General features: G+C 33.8%; 1 protein-coding gene across 1 annotated transcript; it reads left to right on the forward strand.

Moving 5' to 3' along the window:
- Window positions 1–480: 480 nt before the first annotated feature.
- Window positions 481–22,444, forward strand: LOC115874738 (probable multidrug resistance-associated protein lethal(2)03659). Its single transcript, XM_030890010.1, has 9 exons — window positions 481–658; window positions 2,688–2,918; window positions 3,821–4,251; window positions 9,833–9,989; window positions 12,783–14,003; window positions 15,845–16,187; window positions 17,526–17,676; window positions 19,936–20,166; window positions 21,381–22,444. Exons 1-9 carry the CDS (start codon window positions 582–584, stop codon window positions 22,286–22,288), a joined length of 3,750 nt encoding a protein of 1,249 aa, XP_030745870.1. The 5' UTR covers window positions 481–581; the 3' UTR covers window positions 22,289–22,444.
- The last annotated feature ends 582 nt before the right edge of the window (window positions 22,445–23,026 follow it).

The raw sequence follows: 23,026 nt of genomic DNA on the forward strand, positions 1-23,026 counted from the left end.
CATATTTTACCACTGATGTTTATATTAGCAATGCCTTGCCAAAAAAATTATATTACAAAATGCCGAGTTATTCGATACGTCTGTGACAAATACATAAATGACAATGAGAAGCATGTCCATGGCGTGAAATTAAATTTGATAGATTTTGATAGACAAAAAAAGGTCAGGAATGTCATTGCTGCATTCATTTCTTGAATTTAAAGTAAAATAAAACTTCTCTATCCTTTACGTGCCAATTCACTTCGGCATCGACCGACATAAATCAACAAGCAACAATGAGAGCAATAAAAATATAGTTAACAATGACGAAGTTAAGTCCTTCGTACACGAATTTATCTTCCCCATTGTTAGCTGTCTATTTATTTTCATCTTGTACGTAGTCGAATTTTTCGAAAACGCCTTTATGGGGATTTAATTTTATTTGCTAACGACATTTTGCGGATTCTTATCATCGAGATTCTGGAGATTATATCAACTCGAAACTGGGAGAAGAACCGTTTAGTTGTCGAGATTCGGTGCTGTTCGTGTGGATGTAATCGTTAGGGTGGTTCTGGATCGGTCGGTTCTTCACCCATATCGCCATGGATCACGTGGGGGTGGTCAAGCGTAAGCAAAACGCAAGAGAAAGAGCGAATGTGGCTTCTAAGCTAACTTTTACGTGAGTATATCGTCATTTTATTTATGCTGGTAGTGATCAAGGTTTAGTTAAGTGAGTTGGAATGGTGTATCGACTGGTGACTGTTGTGTTAACAATGTTATTTATTTCTGGCTAATAACAGATAACAGTACATAATAGTCCAATTCTGAACATATCAATGTATTAAGAAATGAAAGTATTAAATTCATTAAAATGTTAAAACGCAGCATTAAATGTTAAATCGCGTCATTCTTCAACGGTCGCAGTATAATGCAACAAGAAAAAAACGTCTATTATTGCTTGGTTTGGGAATTGTATAGTCTCATACAATAAATTAAGTAAGTTCTTCCACTCTAACAGATTTTCCGAAAAGTACCTATCAGTTTAGTACATTTCAGTTGATTTAAAAATTCGGACCGCAGCGCTCAATGCGGCAGAAATAAGAAGTAATAACATTAAAATCGACTTTGTCATAATATTTAAGTATTTTATTTTTGAAGTGAAACTTCTATACGGGCGATAGGAATTGAATGACGAATGATAGATTGAAGGACGTGACACGGCGAGACGCGAGACGTGAGAGGAAAAGTGGTAACGTTGACTTTCTGATCTTGCAGCTTCGTAACTCTGGCTCTATGTGAGCTAGGGGCTGAAACTCGGAATGTAGATGAGGCTCGAAGAGCTCCATCTTTTAATGATATTTTGACGTTTCGTGCACTACGAAACCCCATCATTAATGAATCAAAATCGTCCGATTTAAATGAAATTTGGTATGTCGATAGAATGGACCAAGGCCAACTTTACCGTGTACGACACGTGTCACTGTGATAGTTAGTTTTGACGAAAGAAACGTCAAAAGTTGATGTCGTCCGATCGCGACCAAATTTGGTGGGTAGGCTATGTAAGCGACGGTGCACAAGAGTCCCACTCTGCAAAGTTGGATAAAACGTTTCGTTTACATCTTCATCGGGGTGGGACTAAGCATTTGATATTGAAGGAAAATGTGGGTCGATTTCGGCATAGTTGGGGTCGGGCTAAAGGATGACGCCCTCGGCGTTTCAAACCGATGTCTCTAAATGGACGAAATGGTGAGGATTTTTCTTAATTATGGGTCGATTGGAATCAAACTCAGCACGTGGATAGAGAGAGGTACCCGAATCAAGTTCCCAGACGGACAGACGGGCAGATGGACAGACAGACAGACGGAAGTAAGAAGTCTCACTTCAAATGTGCGCACATAGTGCACACACGTTTTTTTTAATAGTGCAGTTATTGAAACTATAAAACACTCAGGTACGAGATTTGTGTGATGTAACGCTGTTTCGGGTAGTGAAAAAGAACCCGAACTGAGCGTCGCTTTATGTTGTGACAATTTCAAATGTTAATAAAATTGTCGAAAAAATGTTAACACCTTAATGAGAACGTAATTACGTGGTTATTGGGTGCAATAACAGTCAATAACTCAACTTTCCCGGATATTCAACTCTCCCGAAATAACATTTTATAGCTACACAGCTTCTTACACCAATTTGGTCAAAAGCAAAAATGGATTCAAGTAGCTCGATGAAACAAGTGAGTAAACAAAGTGCCAAAATAAGGAAGCCAAAGGATAAATAATTATAATTTGCAATATTTATGATACCTCCTGATGATATTAGTAACCATTAACGAAATATAGAGGCTTTAATAAATAAATGCCGATACAAATACCGATATAATCTAATATTTTATCTTTTATACTAAGAGTACGGTCGAAAAACAATACTAAAATTAATGGTATTTATTATTGGTTATTCTTCTTTCTAACATTTTCTAAAATTATAATTGTGTACCTTTAAAAAATATGTATATTTTTATAACCGAAATAGCCTCTTATGTCTCCGCTAGCATAATGGTTGCGTTGCAAACCCTTGATTTAATATATAAACAAGGGTAAAACTATGCCAGCTACTGTAGTTAAACTAGTCTAAAAAGTTTTATTAGGTTGAATAATAAAATATAATACAAGTTAGACTTATTTACTTAAATTTACATATTAAAATATTCACAGGTACACAAGAGGTTTATTCAAAAGATCTTGGAAGAAAGATTTGGAAGAGGACGACTTGTACGATGTAGTAAGATCTTGTGAAGCTAAGAAAAACGGTGATAAATTCGAAAAAGAATGGAGAGGTCACGTGAGCAAAGGAAAAACTTCAATACTGCCAGTTATGTGGCGATGTTTCGGCTGGCAGTATATTTTCTTGGGAGCCTTAAATCTTTCCTGGAAACTAGTTAGCAGGTAATTAATTGTTTTCGTCATTTATATTATGTATCATTTTATTAAAAAAAAGTCAAAAATTGTGTAGGTAACGTTGTTTATGTAGACAATCCTTTTAAAAAATGTAGACAAACTTTTTACAAGATTTGAAAGCAATATGGCATAATTTCAGGATCTTTATAAAATAGACAAAAAATTAATATCCCTATTGGCGCCAAAAATATTTAGGAAAAAATAAACTTCTGCTTCAATAAAAATATCTTAGTCCGGTAGGTATAGATAAGCTTAAGAGTTCTTGCAAGAGTTCTTGTTCGTTCGGCATTTAACGTTTTATGTAAAACTGGCTAGGTATTTTTACACAAATGAAAAAGGAAATTAAAGATAAAGGATTATACCATATCCGTATTATAGGACATTTTTAGACAACTTCTTTATTTTTAAGATTTTTATGGTCAAACATCAACAAAGTATTCCTTATATTTGGGCTAAATTTTCTAAAAAAATTATAATAATTTAAAAATCCGTTACAATACGGAAATAGACTGAAGTTTTGTGATTACAGCGATATATAATTTATATGGGTTTGTAACAAATTGCTCTCAATTTTATGGCAAGTGCTGAAGCTCTGCAAACCTTAATCAAAGCACGTGTTTTTGGAATTTTGGATGTGGTTTAACACGACATGATCGGGCTAAGCCTTCTTAAAGCAGATTTCTGAAATATAATATACATTTCCGTCGGCCACACACCCGCTTTACCCGGTCCCTGAGAGCGACCCGAACATTACAGCGTAATAGACTCTTAAAATATTTGTATTTTCAAAGTGGCAAACGTTTAACCGATAATGGATTTGACTTTATCGTATACCAGTAAGCAGCGAAATTTTAAAACCAAGACCGTTTATACTTTACCGTTATTTACAGTATATACGAACCTGAAGCAATCTCAAAATTCGTTTCCTACTTCGACCCCAAGCAAACCACCATAACCTTCCAAGATGCAATCTTCTACGCCGGAGTAAAGATCGGACTGAAGTTCGGCCACGCCCTTTACCTCCAGAACTACTTCATCTACGTGCAGCAGCTGGCCATCCGTATCAGGACCTCGTTCTGCTCGCTGGTGTACCGCAAGGCGCTCAAACTCACCCCCACCGCCATGAACGAGATCAGTTTGGGCAACGTCATCACCATCATCACCAAGGACGTCATGGTGTTCGAGCACAACATGATGCTGTTCAACGACATGTGGATCGAGCTGATCCGGCTGGCGGTCGTCTGCTATTTGTTGTACAACAAAATGGGCGTGACGGGATTCGTGGGTGTTGGCGTGTTGCTTATCATAGTTCCAGTTCAAAGTGAGTATAATTTTTTTGTAGAAATATAAGTGGCGTTGTAAATCACTAAAACTGATCAAATATTATAACCAACAATGATGTTTACAAAAACTTAAATAATTAGTTAAATAACTACTTTTGCTAATCCCCCGGCGCATAGTGGAACAACTATATGAGGACAGAGAGACATTGTGATAATTTAGAAAAATTTTACTTATATTTGCATTCATGACAAGAAAAACAGATTTTTATACTTGAATACATAATTATTTATATATTTATTTATTTCTGCTTACAAAATTAATTTTTCTATACGGTCAAACATAGATAATTATAAACTTCAAATCTCAATTCTCCATTGTTAATGAATTTTTCACGAAGTTCACTTAAAATAAATATAAATAAAACACGTACTTGAATATGCTTTTCACAAATTAAAGTTTTTCTACACATTGGGGTGTGGAATAAAATAAACATGTACATCTTAAACATCTTAATTATTGAGGTACAGGGTGGTAAATTTAAAAAAAAAAAAAAATTTATTATAACTCTGATGTTATTTATAGATGTCTTTATGAAATTTGATGCACGTCTTCTATGCATAAAAATTATTATTTTTAAGTACAAAAAAGTTTTTTGTATCCCTCAATTTCCATCTAGTCGAAGCAGAAACGATTTCAACACAACAATCACATAAGATTTTTAGCAATTTGAGCCTGAAGTACTTTAATTTTTTAAGCAAAAACTATGCGTCCAATGAAAATAATGAAGAGACGAAAATTGTTTAGAAATAAATGAAGATTTTGAAAATAATTTTTATTTTAAGTCAGTGGCGTACCATTTTTTCTCGAAATATATTCTATATAAAACCCGTCCGGACGCCACTGGTTGAAATAAATAATTTTGTTTGAACAAAATAAAGACGTTTTGCTGTATATAAAATGTAGATCAAGTTTGATAAAAATGTCTATAATAACATAAGAGTTATTATAAAAAAAAAACTTTTTTTTTGGAAAAATTTTCGACCCTGTATTTTAGAGTAGGTTCAAGAATGGCCCTTTTAAATATATATTAACATGTTATTAAGAAAACCCCTTTATTTTTTTTACTATCAAAAAACGACTTTTTGTCCGTACGCTCAACTTTTGTTTTTCCAAAATTATCACGGTAGCAGATAAATGTTATATTTTTGTGTTTACTATAACTAATAATTATATGGATATAAGTGGTAGAGCGAATCCCGGTCGAATCTCAATTTATATAGTTCAAAAACTTTGATGTTTGTGTATTTTCATCTAGTTCCTTGATGTTATATTTCTGATAATCAAAATAATATTTAAATGCAGAAATTAAAAAAAAAACATTGGTTATGATTTATGATTTGGCAATTGTGTAATAAAGAAGTTTACCGGTTTCAAAAATTTCTTTTTATTTTATTTCTTGATATTTATTATTTATTGACGGTACGTTACATCTTTTTTTTTTTTTTTTTTTTTTTTTTTTTTTGCGATGAGGAGGGAAAAAATCTTCCATAAGACACCCATAACTGGGTAGTGCCGGATTCCTACCGGCTAAAAAAACCCTTCTCGTTCAAGTAAGCACACCACGCCGGAACCGCTTACGCATTACTTCGACGTGGGGGCTGCCTACGCCATGTGGCGTTGTTCCTCTTCTTTTTTACTTAGTATATTATTTATACATTTATTTACTGTTTCCCGTAATAATTCACCTCCCTCAAGGCTTCTCATTAAGTTCGTTTCAGTGAAATCCAGTCCACTCTCCTTCTTAAAATGATCTCTCTCATCCTTCCATCTTGGACAGGAGAACACATGTTCAACGTCGTCTATTTGACCACAAAATAAACATGATTCAGAGCTTGCCCGCCGCATCTTATAGAGGTATTTTCGGAAGCACCCGTGTCCAGACAGCATTTGTGTCAGGTGGTATCCCACTTCACCATATGGTCTGTCAATCTATTTTTCGATGTTGGGTATAAGTCTCCAGGTCCATCTTCCGTACTTTCCTTTATCCCACTGATCCTGCCACTTCTCCATCATAGTTTTCCTGGCTATTTGTTTGAGCTCTCCCTTGTATGTATCCGCTCGTTCATGAGCTAATAAGTGGATAGGAGGAATGCCCGCAATGATACCAACTGCCTCAGTAGATACAGTTCTGTAAGCGCTACAAACTCTAATACATAATTTGCGCTGCAGAGCTATTATCTTTCGCTTTGTTTTTATTTTGTCCATTGCCTTACACCATACCGGAGCTGCATATAACAATTGTGAATGTATTACGCTTACAAGAATTCTACGCTTTGATGACCTAGGGCCCCGTATGTTCGGCATTAGTTTTGATAATGCAGCAAGAGTTTTTTCCGCTTTAGTAATTGTTTGGGTAACATGTTCACAAAATGTTGTTTTACTATCTAACCAGACTCCGAGGTATTTTACAGCATTCTTAGGTACGATCAAAGTTCCCTCAAGAATTGGTGCCAGTTTTCGTTTGGTGGATAGAATTACCGCCTCAGTCTTTTGTAGTGCTAGCTGTAAATCCTTTTGTGCCATCCATTTAGAAATTCTCAAGAGGCCGGTGTTAGCTTTATTCATAAGTATTTCTTCATTATCAGCAATCACTACCATTGCTACATCATCCGCGAATCCAATAAGAGTAATACCCTCTGGCATATCCAACTTTAATAGGGGATTGTACAAAATGTTCCACAATGTGGGACCAAGAATAGATCCCTGCAAAACTCCGGAATTTATTCTTACCAGTTTCGTTCTCTCTTCAGTTTCCACCAAGATTTTTCTCTCGGACAGATAAGAACTTATTATATTTATTAGGCTATTTTTAATGCCCCTCTCCCTCAAATCTTCCAAGATTAGCTGGCATGACGCGCTATTAAAAGCATTCCTAACATCCAGTGTTTTCAGCGCACACAACCTGCGGTTTCGATGACTAAATGCTGCTGCTTTTTTAGTTATATTAATAACCTGGATCACTGCATCTACCGTTTGGCGTCCTTTTCTAAATCCGAATTGTCTGTCGCACAGTCCACCAGTTCTCTCTACTTCGCTGTTTAATCTTCCCAGTATTAGGTGTTCAAATATCTTCCCTTCAACGTCCAGGAGGCTGAGGGGCCTGTATGCAGTTGGTTCGCCTATATTTTTATTTTGTTTTAGGATTAATAATAACTTTGCAACTTTCCACCGAGTCGGATAGCAGTTTGACCGGGCAAGTTGATTATACACTGACAACACATAGTCTGGCTTCACCTTGCCCATCTGTTTAATAACTTCTGGAGGAATACCAGCAGGCCCTGGTGCTTTATTATTCTTTAACCTATCACAAGCCATTAGTAGTTCATCCTTTGTAAAACATTCAAACTTATCTATATCACAGCACTTAAATATCACAGATTTGTGGTTAGGGAACAGATATTTTACCACTTTCTCCATTGCTATCATGGAGAGATTTGGTTGAGGGGGAAAACCGATCATCCCTTTCATAACAATTTTATATCCATTCCCAAATATATCACAGTCAACTTCATCACAAAGCTTTTTCCAGCATTTTCTTTTGGCAGTCTTTATTTCATCACGCAGTCTTTTTTTACTTTCCTTATAAACATTTAATAGAGCGTCCACTGAAGTATACCCTTTACCTACGTGCCGAGTATATGCCCTCCTATTTTTAAAGCATTATTTCCGCAATTTTGCAATATTATCGTTCCACCAGTATACTGGCGGATGGCGGATGTCCCTTAGGGGCCCGCTTTTTTGGCATTACTTTGTTGCATATATTACAAAAGGATCTAAATTGGCGATAAGTTACCTTTGTACCAAAATATTAACGAATCAGGATAGTATGTCTCAAAATTTCAATAAGATAATAATAATTAGAGTATTTTTCTAAATAACCATGGCAGTTAAATTATAAAAGAATAAAAATTATTTTATTCTAATGTCTCTCACTTTCTGCTAATCCGTTCCACTGTGCGACGTCCAAAAAATGCGTCATTCTTCATACAGGGTGATTCACCACATACGACAAGGAGTATTGTAATTGTAATGAAATTGTAAGTTTTGGGTTCATTCAAGAACTGTTAGACTCCAATTTAAAAATTAAAAAGAAGGACTACAATTTGAAAATATTTTAAAAGATACAGAGTGCCCCAAATAAATATCAAAGTTGTATTTTTTTATATAGAACACCCTGTATATTATTACATTTTTAGTTTCTATGATTAAAATAAAGGTAAATTTGATTAAGATTTATTGCATTTTAATCTTATCATGGAAATATTTAATAATATTCAATCTTATCATTTAATAATATACAATCTTATCATTGAAATATTCAATTAATATTCAACAATTTTAATGCTTCATTTCTCTAGGTGTATTTAAGTTTTTAAAACCAAATATTGTACTGAAATTTTTCTATTTACTAATAATTGTGTGTTGCAATAATAAAAATTATACTACTTTATACAGAGTATCTAAAAATTTATTTTAAATAATTACTAGCTTGAAACGTTAATTTACTTCTTTAATTTAAATGGAACACCCTATATGTTTTACGAGAATCAGATACACAATTTAATTGTACTATAGCATTTTTTACCTATCTCTTCAAGTTTTCATAGAAAATGCATTTTCTTATAATTTAGACCTCATTTATCAATATAACCATTGACGTTTTAGATTTTTTTTATAAAATATATAGGGCATTCCATTTAAATTAAAGAAGTTATTGCTGTTTAAAGCTAGAGTAATTATTAAATATACATTTTTAGACACTCTGTATAAGGTAGTATAATTTTTATTATCACAATATAATATCTGATCAATAAATAAACTTTAGTACATATTTAGCATTAAAAACTTTCATATCCTTAGAGAAATTAAGCTTTAAATTTTTTTACTACAATTACACAAAATTAAATATCTTTCAAAAACGGTAAGGTTTAAGTATGATAAACCTTAATCAATTTTACCTTTATTTCAATCGTAGAATATAAAAAGGCAATAATGTAGATGGTGTTCCGTTTAAAAAAAAATACAACTATAACATTTTTTATTTATTTGGGACACTCTGTCTGTATCTTGTAATAATATTTGTAGCTCTAATAGTCATTCAAGGAACCTAAAATTTACAATTTGTAAACATTTAATCGTTTAGCTACAATACTACGTGTCGTATGTGGTATATAACCCCGTATAATTTTACGCCGCGCCGTTTTTATTTTTGATTGCCATTTTTTACCCTTGGTTACTATCCCAGATTTTTTCTACGGAATTTTTCCTGAATTTAGCTATAGCAATCTCTAAAAATCTGCAATGTTTTTCATATTTCTGCATAAAACAATTAAAAAATAAACAAGAAATAATACAAAATAAACGTAGAAAAACGGAACAAATTAAAAAAATCAATTTGCCAAGAGAAACAGAATCAGAATAACAGAAAAAAACTAATGAATGAATGTAAAAATAGTATTTACTTCTCTTTAATCTTTTTTTTCAGTTGTTAAATGTGAAATTTAATTTTCTTTTAATCAACTTTGTTCCATTTTTAAGAGGAAAATATGTGTTTGCAGTTTATGTGGCAAAATTAATCAAAAACATGAGATTGGATTTATGCAAGAAGACCGACGAAAGATTGCAAACTACCCAGGAAACGCTGTCGGCGATGAAAATCATAAAAATGTACACTTGGGAAAGAATATTTTCTGGAAAAGTTGAGGAGAGGCGAAGGTAATGATTTTTTTTATTAAATTTTGTAACAAAAATTTTGACAAGAAATAATTATAAAAAATGTCTATAGCTATGTGGCAGATTCATCTTTCCAAAAAAATTCTATATGGGTATTTCGCCACTGCCAAGAAAATCTACAAAATAAAATAGTTATTTTTTGTAAACACTGCTGCGTTAATCCGACGGCAACTACTTGTCAGCAGTTAGGTTTAGAGATAAATAAATTTGCCTAACGGACAAAAAAATGCTTAACCTTTCGGAAAGTTTATCCGTTTCCTTCGTCGGGAGCAAAAAAATACAGAGAATAAAGAAAAAAACTATTTAAAATAATTTAAACGCAACTATTCGAGAACACTTTAGTTTTTTTAAACAGATACGTCTACAAAAACCGTTGATTTTAACAATCGTCAAATATTTTAATTAGTTTTTTTCTTTATTCTTTGTATTTTTTGCTTCCGACGACGGAAATGGATAAACTTTCCGAAACGTTAAGCATTTTTTTGTTCGTTAGGCAAATTTGTTTATCTGTAAACCTAATCTGTAAACAAGTAGTTTCAGTCGGATTAAGGTAGCAGTGTTTACAAAAAATTATATTTTGTAGATTTTCTTGCAGTGGTGAAATAGCCATATAGGATTTTGGAGAGAAGAAATAATTAGAAATATCACTTAATATAGAAGTCACCATTAATCATCAGAATAAAGGCAATCGGTAATTATGGGTAAAATACCTCCTTTTCAATTAGAAAAGATATATCCTTATTTTTACCAGATATTTTTTCGTTTTTTTTTCAGCTGACATAAAATTTAAACTCGTTGACTACAGAGTATACATATTTCTTATACTAACTATTAAATATTAATTTTGATTTGCAAGTGTTTATTTTCGAGTTTTGTGTAAAAACTAAGAAATTATTATTATTTAATTATTTTTAACACAAATTTTAATACACTCAGATGCAAAAAAATGCAACGAATAATTTTAATTATTTTTTTACTTTTAGCCCTATTTCATGATTTTTTTAGCAAACTGTATGTAAATCTATCAACTTCAATTCATAAACTCAGTTTTTCATCAACTTTAGTATTTGGCTTATTATACAGGGTTAATTAAAGAGTTGTTTTTTACCTTAACTTTCTGTAAAACATCCTGTGCAATAATTTCGCGAGTAACTTTTAACTACTTAAAACATTATTTTTCGATTAGACCCACGTCTACTGACCATTTTGTTTTTTGACTCATATCAATACATGCCTTGGTTAATTTTTAAGAGCGAAATGAACTTGCCACCTACAATTTGTAATTTTTTCATCAAACTATCATAACTTTATGATGTTATTTTTAATATCAAGAAGTGGCTTTGGAAACTATTGTCGTAATGTCATATCGACACTGATTAGAACTCTATATGAAAATTTAAACACCGCTAAAAATTAACGATATAGGCTTGGTTTTAAAAAATATTATTAACACTAACAAAACTAAGTATATTAAAAAAATAACTGTAATAGCTAAATGCTCCCTGGGTACTAGAACCACAGATTATACAGATTATAAACTTTGTTTTTTCCTTATTGTTTTTCGTGGTTCCAATTTTCGGAATCGGGCACTAGTTAGGTTACTAGTTTGCGCACATAGCACGCCCTCTTATGGCTTTCTAAAATTGTGCACAGCGCCTGACCGGCACAGTTATTAGAGAGATATCGGAAAACCAAATAGCGTCATGCAGTATTTACGTGTACCTTATCATGGTTACGATATGCGCGAGTCAATTTTTAACGCAACACTGAATTGAATTGTTTTGAATTATTACTTTAGTTTTATTAGGTAATTTGATATTTAAGTAGCTGGGATTAGTTTTAATTAATTAAATATGGCCCAAAATATGGATTACACCTCTTCCAATATTAAAGAACCTATAAAGAGGCTTAGGTTTACAGCAGATGACGACTTAGCCCTTCTAAGAGAATTTGTTGCTTGTTGCCCTAAACCCACTGGCAGACGTTGAACAATAAAAACGGAAATACGCACTTTAGCCCTTTAGTTTTAAAATACCTAGTAAACAAAACAATTTCAAAGTTAGGTTAAGTTTAAATAGCGGACGCGAAGCGAACAGAATTCTTTCCGATCCGATAACTATAAATGAAGAGAGTTAATACCACCTCACGTAAAGGAAATAATACCTGGCGCCTTATTAACGTCCATGCACGCTATTCGGTTTAGCGATATCTCTCTATTACGCTGTTTATTGTTATTTTACGCGAATTTATTTTGGCGCAGAGGAAATTTTACTCGTTTGCACATCGTCATAAAAAACAATTTTCGTACCACGAATTAGGGTCAAGATTTTTATCTGTATACTTATAGGACACCTAATCTGTGCTATAACTGTCTGTAAACGTCGGTTCATACTGTTAATGAGGCTGCAAATATATTGTGTTATGTTTTTCCATTTTTCTTCAAGTACACAGCGAATATTCATAATTTCGGCCATCTTCAACAAGATTAATAAATTTTGTACAATCTTCGACATTAAAGACCATATTTAATCGTACACAACAATAAGCACCAAAGCCACGTCGTCATTATAAAGAATATGATCAAAAAGTAACGATAATTGAAAAAAATGCAAAATGTTTATGGCAAATTTAGTGTTTTTTATAATAAAAAATAATATCAGATGATTTAGTAATTAATATGCAAGAAAAATCCTTTCTAAACTACAAATTAATGTCTTCCTTAATCGACGCCTCTACAAACTTAAATAATAAAGTAATTCGCTTAATTCCTTCCAGACTGGAAATGACGTTCCTGATGAGGTCGCTCTATTTACGTACGGCCAATTTCATTGTCGGCATGCTAATGTCCAAAGTGGGCTTTTACGCCCTCATCATGACCTACATTTACGTCAACAAAACCGCCAACGCCGGCGTCATTTTCTACGCCATGAAAGTCTTCGGCGACATCAGACAGTCTATTGCCATCCTCATCCCCTTCGGCCTGGGAAGGGGCGCGGAATTATTTGCAGCCACCCAACGAATTAACAAAGTTCTTGGTGCCGAGGAATTGGACGAGCACGAACACCACACTATGGGAAAACCCAGAGTCAAACTATCCAACGTCGACGTCAATATCAAAGAGAACCCTATACTTAAAAACATCTCTGTCGAACTCAAACCCGGATTAACTATAGTAACAGGTCCTTTAGGGTGTGGAAAAAGCTCCTTACTGAAGTTATTCCTCAAAGATTACCCAATATCCGACGGAAAAATCTTGTCCGAAGCTACGTTTTCGTATAGCTCCCAAGATCCGTGGCTTTTCCCTTCATCCATTAAACAAAACATCATTTTCGGTGAACCTTACAACGAAGAAAGGTACAGAGAGGTGGTAAGGGTGTGCGCTCTTCAGTACGACTTCAACATGTTCGATAAAGGTGACGAAACCATCGTGGCAGACAGAGGAATCAACCTAAGCGGCGGACAGCAAGCTAGAATCAATCTGGCCAGAGCCATATACAAAATAAGCGACGTGTATCTTTTAGACGACCCCCTTCACGCTCTCGACCCGAAAGTCCAGGACTACATTTTCCAGAATTGTATCCAGCAATTCCTCAAAGACGAGATCTGCGTCCTGGTCACGCACAATCTCAAACATAAAAACAGCGCGGATACCTTAATCGTAATGAAAGAAGGCGAGGTAAAATACGAAGGTCGACCCGCCGAGGTGAAAGTAGATATCATCAAAGAAATTGAATTAGAAGAAAACGAGGAACATCAGAAAAAAGAAGAAGAGGATGAAAATGATAAGGCTACGGAAAATTCGAAATTGATTAAGAGGAAGCCGGGTGGAAGGAAGAAGGTGTATAGCGAAGTGAAGAAGACTGGGAAAGTTGAATTTGCTGTATTTAGAAAGTATTTTGCTTTCGGTGGTGGATTTCTGGTGTTTCTGGCCATCACCTTATTGTTTTTGGGCTCCGAATTCACCGAGAGTTACGCATCTAGGCTACTGACTAATTGGTAAGCTCACAAACCATATCATTAACATTTTAACATAAAAAACAAAATGAATAGAGAAAATCGATTTAAAGTATAACTAAATTCGAGAACACTACATTTATTTACCAAAGAACAGTAAAATAACTGAAAAAAAATGAGACTTTAAATAAATAATCGGTTATATTTTAAAAAAGTTAAATTTTCTATATTGACAGGAACATATTATTTAATATGTTTATGTCGCTGGCTACACTGGTTGATACTTCAAAGAACCAATGAGGGTTCTTTAAATGTAATATTGACAGCTGTTTGAATTTTATGCAAATCTCATTGTTTTTTTTGACATGTCGCTGGCGACACTATGAAGTTCTGAGAAATTTTCATGCATCCGTTGTCCGACGATACGATGATACGATATTAATTTTATTGGTTGAATTTAAAGACTTCGATTGGGTTTAAGAAAGCTGGTTCTTTAATATATCTTTTGCTATGCCGGTAGACGTTGCGTTCACTATTGCGCATCATATCTGTATTCAACATCGAACACTGCGCATCACAAATTCGCCCTGTATTTCAGGAACTAAGGAGGCTAGAACAAACATATGTGTAGCATATATTTAGTTTCAAGTAATGTGAAAATCTCGTCATTGATTGTATCTCTACTCATAAACGGGAAATCCCATAAAACACACGAAAATGGGATACTCTGTACAGATGTGATGCGCAGTAGTGCACCGCAGTAATCTACCGGCAGTCAGACGGCCCGCACTTTGGTTAGGAGAGCATAGCAAAAGATTTATTAAATGGTGGACCTCTGTAACGAAATAGCGATCGGTAGCGATGAAGAATACTGTCGCTTGTCGTTTATTTTGTACGGGCAAGGTCAGTATTCTTTATCGCTACCGATCGCTATTTAGTTACAGAGTTCCGCTTTCTTAAAATTCACGTTTTCCGAGCTAGCTCTTGTACTATTAAATTTTTATTAAGTTTAGATTAAACTTGTCAAAAAGTGTCAAAAAATCCGTTATCGTACGATCTTTCTCCGTTGGCGGGCTGGAGTAAAAAATTTACAGATGAAAAATGGTGCGAAAACGCTAAACCAATCACAGCGCCGTCGGAACATCGCAGCGTATCAACGGATAACGGACGCATGAAAATCAAACTTAAGTCGTAGATAAAGTAAAGTAACAATAGGGAACAATTGCTCATTAAAAATTTTCCTATGGTCCGTCTGTATAAAATTAGCTTACAATAAACAATTTGCTTAAGTATAAAGTTATATTTGGTTGGTAAATATTGCTAAGTTTACCTACATACTTAAAAGCTGTTATTTTTATAAATTATTGAAAATACTTTGAATAATTTAAAATTATAATATACGATCGACAAAAAATGGTATAAGAGATGGCTTGGAAATGAAGATCACTGTCATTTTAATTGTAAAATTATATGGAATCGACCGGGGCAATATACAGTACGTCTGCTGGATCTGTGTCTATGAAAGGAATGCGGACAAAAACATTTAAATAAACAACAATATATTTTATACGTCGATTTGATGAGTACGTCACCGCAAATCGCTCCGCCCACGCATTTTATTGGCTATTTGCAAATTTGTCGAATTTTTATTGATGGGACGCGTGGTCTCATTTTTTACGAAAAACATCGAGAGAACATCGTTTCCCCTCTCACGGATACCCCGTAGCTCCAGAACGGACAGACGTACTGTAACATATGGCTCATAACATATACCAGTAAGTTTCTATCGAAGCCATCTAATGATTTTTTGTTTTATGTTAAGATAAATTTGACATTCATTTACACTATTTATTCGTATTTTTAAAGTATGTTTCTCTGTGTAGGATCAACCTGGAACAAAAAGCTTCAAATGTAGGTGCAGGTAACGAAACGGCTATGCACTCCCAACCCTTTATCAAGCTTCAGGAAAAAGCCAGTTTCACACTGAAGCTATATTCTGGAATGATCCTGGGTTCTGTCGTTCTGGACCTCCTGAAACAATGGCTGTTTATCAATTTTTCCAGAAAGGCTTCTGTAAATCTGCACAACACCATGATTGAGAAGCTAACCACCGCCAAAATGACGTTCTATGATAACTACTTCATTGGTAATATTTTGAACAGGTTCTCGCAAGATCTGACAAAAGTTGATGAGCATTTGCCGCACACTGTAAATCATTTTGTCAGGGTAAGTATCTGCACAAGATTCTATTAGTTAATATTTTTTGAGCTAAAATTTTGGTTAAAATGCTTTCACTTTCACTGAAAGTATGAATATACTAATCGATTCTCTTAATACGTGTTAACTGTTAACTACATCAGTCATTAACTACTTCATTGAGACTGATATATGAGAGATGAGAACCACCCTTTAGAAAAAATCAGGCAGTTTTCACGAACTTGAAAACCGCAAACTGAATTTGCATCATGGCCTCTTTAATCACAGGCTGATTTTAAAAATGCTACAATTTCACATGACTCCTCATATCTCAGCTGTCTGACAATTTATCAAAAGGATAATAACTCATTCCGCAGAGAAATAAGAACATTTTAGAGAGAATCCAGTGGGGGCAGTAGTTTTCCGTGATAGTTCTATCTTTGAGATAATGTTCAATGTTTAGGTTTTCTTAAACGGGATAATCTACATATTCGTCATGAAGTTGATTTGACGATTTACAAGCTTTTCAAAAATATACAGGGTGCCCCAGAAATAAGTGCAATTATTTTAACTTATAGTATAGTTCGACCCCAGAAACAGTCCCATGAGGTTTTTATTGCGAAAAAAGAAATGTGAAAATTTTTATATTTTTCTTCACATTTCCCGAAAAATATCGAAAAACTTTTGAGTGCCACTTGTTCAGTTTCCGGGAATTTGTTTATAGTGGTTCGAGAGTTAGATAAATATAATAATAGCTCCCGTATATAGCGTTGAACGCCTTGAGAGTAGCAAGGTACGGCTTGCCATGCTAGAGCCGTTCGGTATACAAGGAAGGTAATCTGGGTAGCACTACGCTTCGACCGCTTATTATTACCTCAGGATTGTGAATCCCAAGTACTCATTTAAGGCTGAGTTGACCTAGGTACCCAAACTATTTTTATTTTAATAAAAATAGTCGGCTTATGAAATGCCGGGTATAAGATTCGAACCCACAACCTTGAGATTGGTAGACGAGAGCCTGTACCTTTACGCCACCGGGCACCTAACTCGGCTATTATCAATTTATTTTAAAAATGGTAAAGAGAAAATATGTTTCTTTTGTCCAGATCTACCACCCCTTAAAATACTTGCACTTATTTCTGGGATACCCTGTATACACAGTATGCTTCTATGTCCATTAAACAACGACAAAAATAATAATTCCCATATTACTTAACTATACTTTTGCAGTAAGTCACACAAAGTGATGTTAAAAAATACAAACGTATTTCTGAAATAGCAACCTTATTGCGATAAAGCATAGAGAATAAAAATTTAAACATAGTACATTCAAAATTAGTTAAGTATTACAAAATGATTTGATTTTAGGTGGTCCTCTCAGTTGGTGGTATAGTAGCATTGGTATCATCGGTTAATTGGAGATTCTTGATCCCTGCAGGTGTCTTGGTGGTTTTACTGGCCCTCTTACAGAGAGTTTACCAACCTGCAGCCAGGAGTCTCAAACGTTTAGAATCTGCAAGTAAGTGCTTAAGGATATAGCAAACAAAGTAAAAAAACTGCTTTTGATTATAAGTACTTAAATATAATGCAAACAATTTTTAAATGTCTATTAAACCTACTGAATGAATTTCGGTTTTATGAATGGAAATGAAAAAATTTGGATATCTATATTAAGAACCGTATATTTAGATTGGGCTATATGTAACAATAGGTTTTGAAGGCCGCTAATAATACTATGTTAAGTAGTATAATATAATTTGTATGTTGGGTTTTAGTTTCAAAAAGCTTAATTACAAGGACGTGTGTGAATATAGCAATCAACAAAGAAATGACACGGTATATTTTTTCAAAAAAAAATAACATCATTAATAAAACATTTGTACTTTTTTATGAGAGTACTTTTTTTTCTGAAATGATCAGTTGTTGATTGTTTATAATTTTGTTTATTCCAGTAAATTTGAAAGCCATCAATTTTAAATTGATATATTTACTTAATTGGTCTTTTTACTTAAAAAAAACTATGTGCGTATATTTGAAGTGAAACTTCTTATTACTTCCGCCTGTCTGTCTGCCCGTCTGAGGACTCCATTCGGGTACCTCTATCCACGTGCCGAGTTTGGTTCCAATCGACCCATAATTAGGAAAAATCCTGATGATTTCGTCCATTTGGAGGCATCAGTTTGAAACCTCAAGCGCGTCATTCTGTAGCCCGTCCCCACCTATGCCGAAATCGACCCACATTTTTCTTCAGTATCAAATCGTTAGTCCTACCCTCAAGAAGATGCAAACGAAACGTCGTATCTAACTTTGCAGGGTGGGACCGTGTCCACCGTCGCGTCGCTCACATAGCATAGCCACCAAATTTGGTCGCGATCCCAGACAGCACAGTGACATTTTAAATACATCTATAAGACAACTTGTTTCAAGATTACTGGGATCTCATAGACGTCTATTTTCGCCTTTAGACGTATTAAAGGCATCTTACCAACGTCTGATGTTAAAAAAACATCTTTAAGACGTCTTGAGTACAATGTCTTTAAGATATATTTTAACAATGTACTGAAAATGTCTTTTAATATGAATGAAAATGGGAGACAATGGTGAATTATAAAATAAAACATCTTCTTGGACTGGCATTGTCTTTAATTTTTAAATTAAGCATGTTTCTCTCAGATGTTACACTGACCAATATGAAATGAACAGTTAACATTTTATAATAGTGATATATCTGACCGAAACTTTATGTATTGGTATTTTCTTCTTGGACAACCACTGGAGGGAAATCTTCAGATGTGTTATCATGCGCATCTAAAATATGAATCATAGAAATAAGATAATTGTTCAAATATATCTAACAACCTAAATGATTTAAACTTACTTGGCTTACCTACAATATCAGCTTTAACTTCTTTGATCAGCTTTAATGATGAAATTTTGGTTAAATTCTCTGATAAAACTTTATATCACGTCCCTTTGCCAAACGGTTTTGCGCGCCTTTTTACAACTTAGAACAACGATAAGAACAAACATTTTTCACGAGGTTTTCCAGAGATTTTCGATCACATAACCTCACATCAACATCAACCACAACCACAGAAGATAACTGTCACGCCTGTCAATCGTCATATTTGCGCCTATAAATTAAATCAGGATAATGTTTTTATTTCTGTTAAGATTATACCATATTTATGCCATATTATACCAGATTATACTCTCCTTTTTTATGATTATCGCCTACTCTAGAAAAAAACGAGATAAATAGAAAAAATTACATTTAAAATTTCTAATCATTTCTAATGTCATTTTAGAGAAATCCTAAAGTTTCATTAAAGTAATGTCATTTTAGAGAAATCCTAAAAATCCTAAAGATGTTTTATTTCGTCATCTTATGAATATCTTTACAATGATGTCCAAAAGTTGTCTTATTTTAGTCTTTAGGCGTTGGATCTAAGTAAGATATAAAAAAGACGTCTTTAAGATATTATGTGCTGTCTGGGGATCGGACGACATCAACTTTTAACGTTCCTTATGTCAAAACCATCGTCAAAACTAACTGTTACAGTGATACGTGTCATACACAGTGAAGTTGGCTTTGGCCCATAGACAAACTAACAAAAGCTTTTGTTAGTTTGTCTATGCTTTGGCCCAACCTATCGACATACCAAATTTTATTTATATCGGACAATTTTTTTAAACCATAGGCTATCCTTCACTTCAAAACATGTTGGTATTAAAGCCAAATGTGGTACTATAATATTTATTTTACTCTCTTATATAGCTCGTAGCCCACTCATTGGACACCTAAACGCCACCATGGAAGGTGTCACCACCATTAGAGCATCCAAAGCACAGAAAATATTAGTGGAGGAATTTGACAGACATCAAGATCTATATACTTCGGCCCACTATATGTCTTTCTGTATCAAAAGAGCCTTTGGATTCTTTATGGATATGCTATCCACCATTTTCGTCACCATCATCATTGGAAAACTACTTTTCTACAATACTGGTAAGTAGTTTATTATCTTAAATATAAACATTACCTATAAATAAATTGAAAAAGTATTCTAAATCTAAATTAATCAAATATACCAGGTGCGTCTCAAAAGTAGCCCACCCCAATAACTTTTTTATTTCTTCAGACAAAAAAACGAAATTTGGTGTGTTAGTACGGTACTGTGCGTCTGTTCGTTCTGTAGCTACGGGGTATCCGTGAGAGGGGCAACGATATTCTCTCGATGTTTTTCGTAAAAAATTAGACTAAGCGTCCCATCAATAAAAATTCGACAAATTTGCAAGTAGCCAATAAAATAAGTGGGAGGAGCGATTTGCGGTGACGTACTCGTCAAGTCGACGTATGTAATATATTGTTGTTTATTTAAATGTTTTTTGTCCGCATTCCTTTCATAGACACAGAACCAGCAGACGTACTGTATATGATATAAATTAGGATTGATTGACGTATTATTGTTTTCGGCCACTTCCTATTTCACCGGAAATGACTACAGCTTTTGATTTTCAAATGACACCATCGGTATCTTTTACTTCATTCGATAGAAAATTACAGTCTGAATAGAATGACATATATGTCAACTTTTGAAATCTTCGCTTAAAACAAAATTTTATTTTAAATTTCAATCTAGAGTGCCATTGCTGTGTTAAAAACACCAATTTTTAATCAAGGAGCTTTGGAAAAATAGATTTGATTATCCAATATTTTTAATGTCTTGTCCTGGCCGCATACCCAAATCGTACTTTTAATCATATCTGATTTTTTTCAAATTGTACGAGGGTAGATCATTAACATATTTGGAAAAGGCATTTTTACGAATAATTTGATATACCACTTGGTATTTCGAGTTAAATTATCGTTATGAATCGCCTGTTGCAATTTCAAATAAACCATATTTGAAAATGTCAAAAGTTGACATATTATGTGTCATTCTATTCAGAAAGTAATTTTCTATCAAATAAAGTAACAAAATACCGAGAGTGCCATTTAAAAATCAGTTGTAGTAATGTCCTGTGAAACAGGAAGTGACCTAAGACAATTGAATACGTCAATCAATCCTAACTTGTCATATACTAACATACCAAATCTCGTTCTGTCATCTGAAAAAATAAAAAAAGTTATAAGGGTGAACCACTTTTGAGACGCATATTGCATAATTTTTATAAATTATACATTTTTTATAATTTTTACAATAAAACTTTAATTTTTAGGCGAAGCAGGTGCTGATGTAGGATTAGCCATCACCAAGGCTTCAGCCTTAGCTATGCTAGTCCAGTTCGCATTATTGCAATGGTCCGATCTAGAGAACGACATGACGTCTGTAGAGAGAGTTCTCGAATACACCGAAGTACCTCAGGACAACTATCAAGGTGACAAACCCGATAACTGGCCTTTGAAAGGTTCAGTTATGTATAACAGCGTGTCACTGACCTATAAATCAGAGAAGGTATTAAAAGATATTAGTTTTGAAATCAAACCTAAACAAAAGATCGGCATAGTAGGCCGAACAGGCGCCGGGAAATCTTCAATTATATCTACCTTATTTAGACTCTACGACTACGAAGGTACCATTTTGATAGATGGTTTAAACATCAAGACTGTCGACTTGGAATATCTGAGGAACCACATATCGATAATTCCTCAAGATCCCTTACTGTTCCAAGGAACCATCCGTCAAAACATCGATCCCTACGATAAATTTACGGATAAAGAAATCTGGGACACCTTGGAGAAGGTTCACATGCGCGACCACATTAACAGCCTCGAACTGACCATCACAGATCACGGGTCGAACTTCTCAACTGGCCAAAGACAGCTCATCTGTCTGGCACGAGCCATCATCAAGAAAAACAAAATTGTGGTGTTGGACGAAGCCACGGCCAACATGGACCCAGAAACCGAGGTGCAGGCTCAGGCTGCGATTAGACGGAACTTTGCTGAATGCACCGTGTTCATTATTGCTCACCGTTTACAGTCGGTTATAGAATGTGATAAGATTATCGTCATGGATCAAGGAAAGATTGTCGAGTTTGATAATCCTTTGAATCTGATTGAGAACAAGAAGAGTCACTTTGCTCAGATGTTGGCTACTGACGGATCATATTCGGCTGAAAAATGATCAATAATCTTTAAGACTACCTATTTATATGAAGCTAGAATATTTAATCAATAAATATATGTAAATAAGAGTGTAATGTTAGAATAATGAATATTTTTGATATAAATCTCACTATTTTACTGTGTTATGTTTAAGAATATATACAAGAGAATTCTGGAAATTTATTTTATTTTACCTGATTTTACAAAAAAAAAATATAAATATTTAGAGTAAGAATATGATTACATGTAGGTAAAAATAATATAATTGTTTTTTTTTGTTATACAAATACTGTTTTTATTAAAAAATATATAGAAAAATAATTTATATGTATTAAACATCAATAAAAAGCAATAAAAAAATTCTAATACAATGTTAGATGAAAGTAATAAACTCCTATTAAATTCTAAATAAAGAATATAAAAATATGATAAAATTAAAATTGCTAAAGAATGCAACAAATAATTAACAAAGAATCTAAAAATTATTTTTATGTAGTAAAGGTAATAGGTATAAGGATAGGTATATCATCTGTTCAACGAAAAAATGTCACAAGGTGTTTCTTAAAAGCAGTTCACCCCTATAACATTTTATTTTTTCAGATAAAAAAAACAAGATTTGGTACGTTAGTATATGACATAAATCAGGATTGACTGGCGTATTCAATTATTTTCGGTCACTTCCTGTTTCACCGGAAATTACTACAACTTTTGATTTTTAAATGATATCCTTGGTAGTTTTTTATTTTATTCGATAGAA

This window comes from Sitophilus oryzae, unplaced genomic scaffold (genome assembly GCF_002938485.1).
Source record: "Sitophilus oryzae breed Bouriz unplaced genomic scaffold, Soryzae_2.0 scaffold_1297_pilon_pilon, whole genome shotgun sequence".
Classification (NCBI taxonomy): Eukaryota; Metazoa; Arthropoda; class Insecta; order Coleoptera; family Curculionidae; genus Sitophilus; species Sitophilus oryzae.

Bases quoted from the DNA above. Each gene is read 5' to 3' on its own strand.
- LOC115874738 (XM_030890010.1), top strand. From the start codon at position 582: ATGGATCACGTGGGGGTGGTCAAGCGTAAGCAAAACGCAAGAGAAAGA. The intron at 2,919-3,820 runs GTAATTAATTGT...CGTTATTTACAG, and splicing joins TCCTGGAAACTAGTTAGCAG to TATATACGAACCTGAAGCAA. The intron at 4,252-9,832 runs GTGAGTATAATT...ATGTGTTTGCAG, and splicing joins TATCATAGTTCCAGTTCAAA to TTTATGTGGCAAAATTAATC.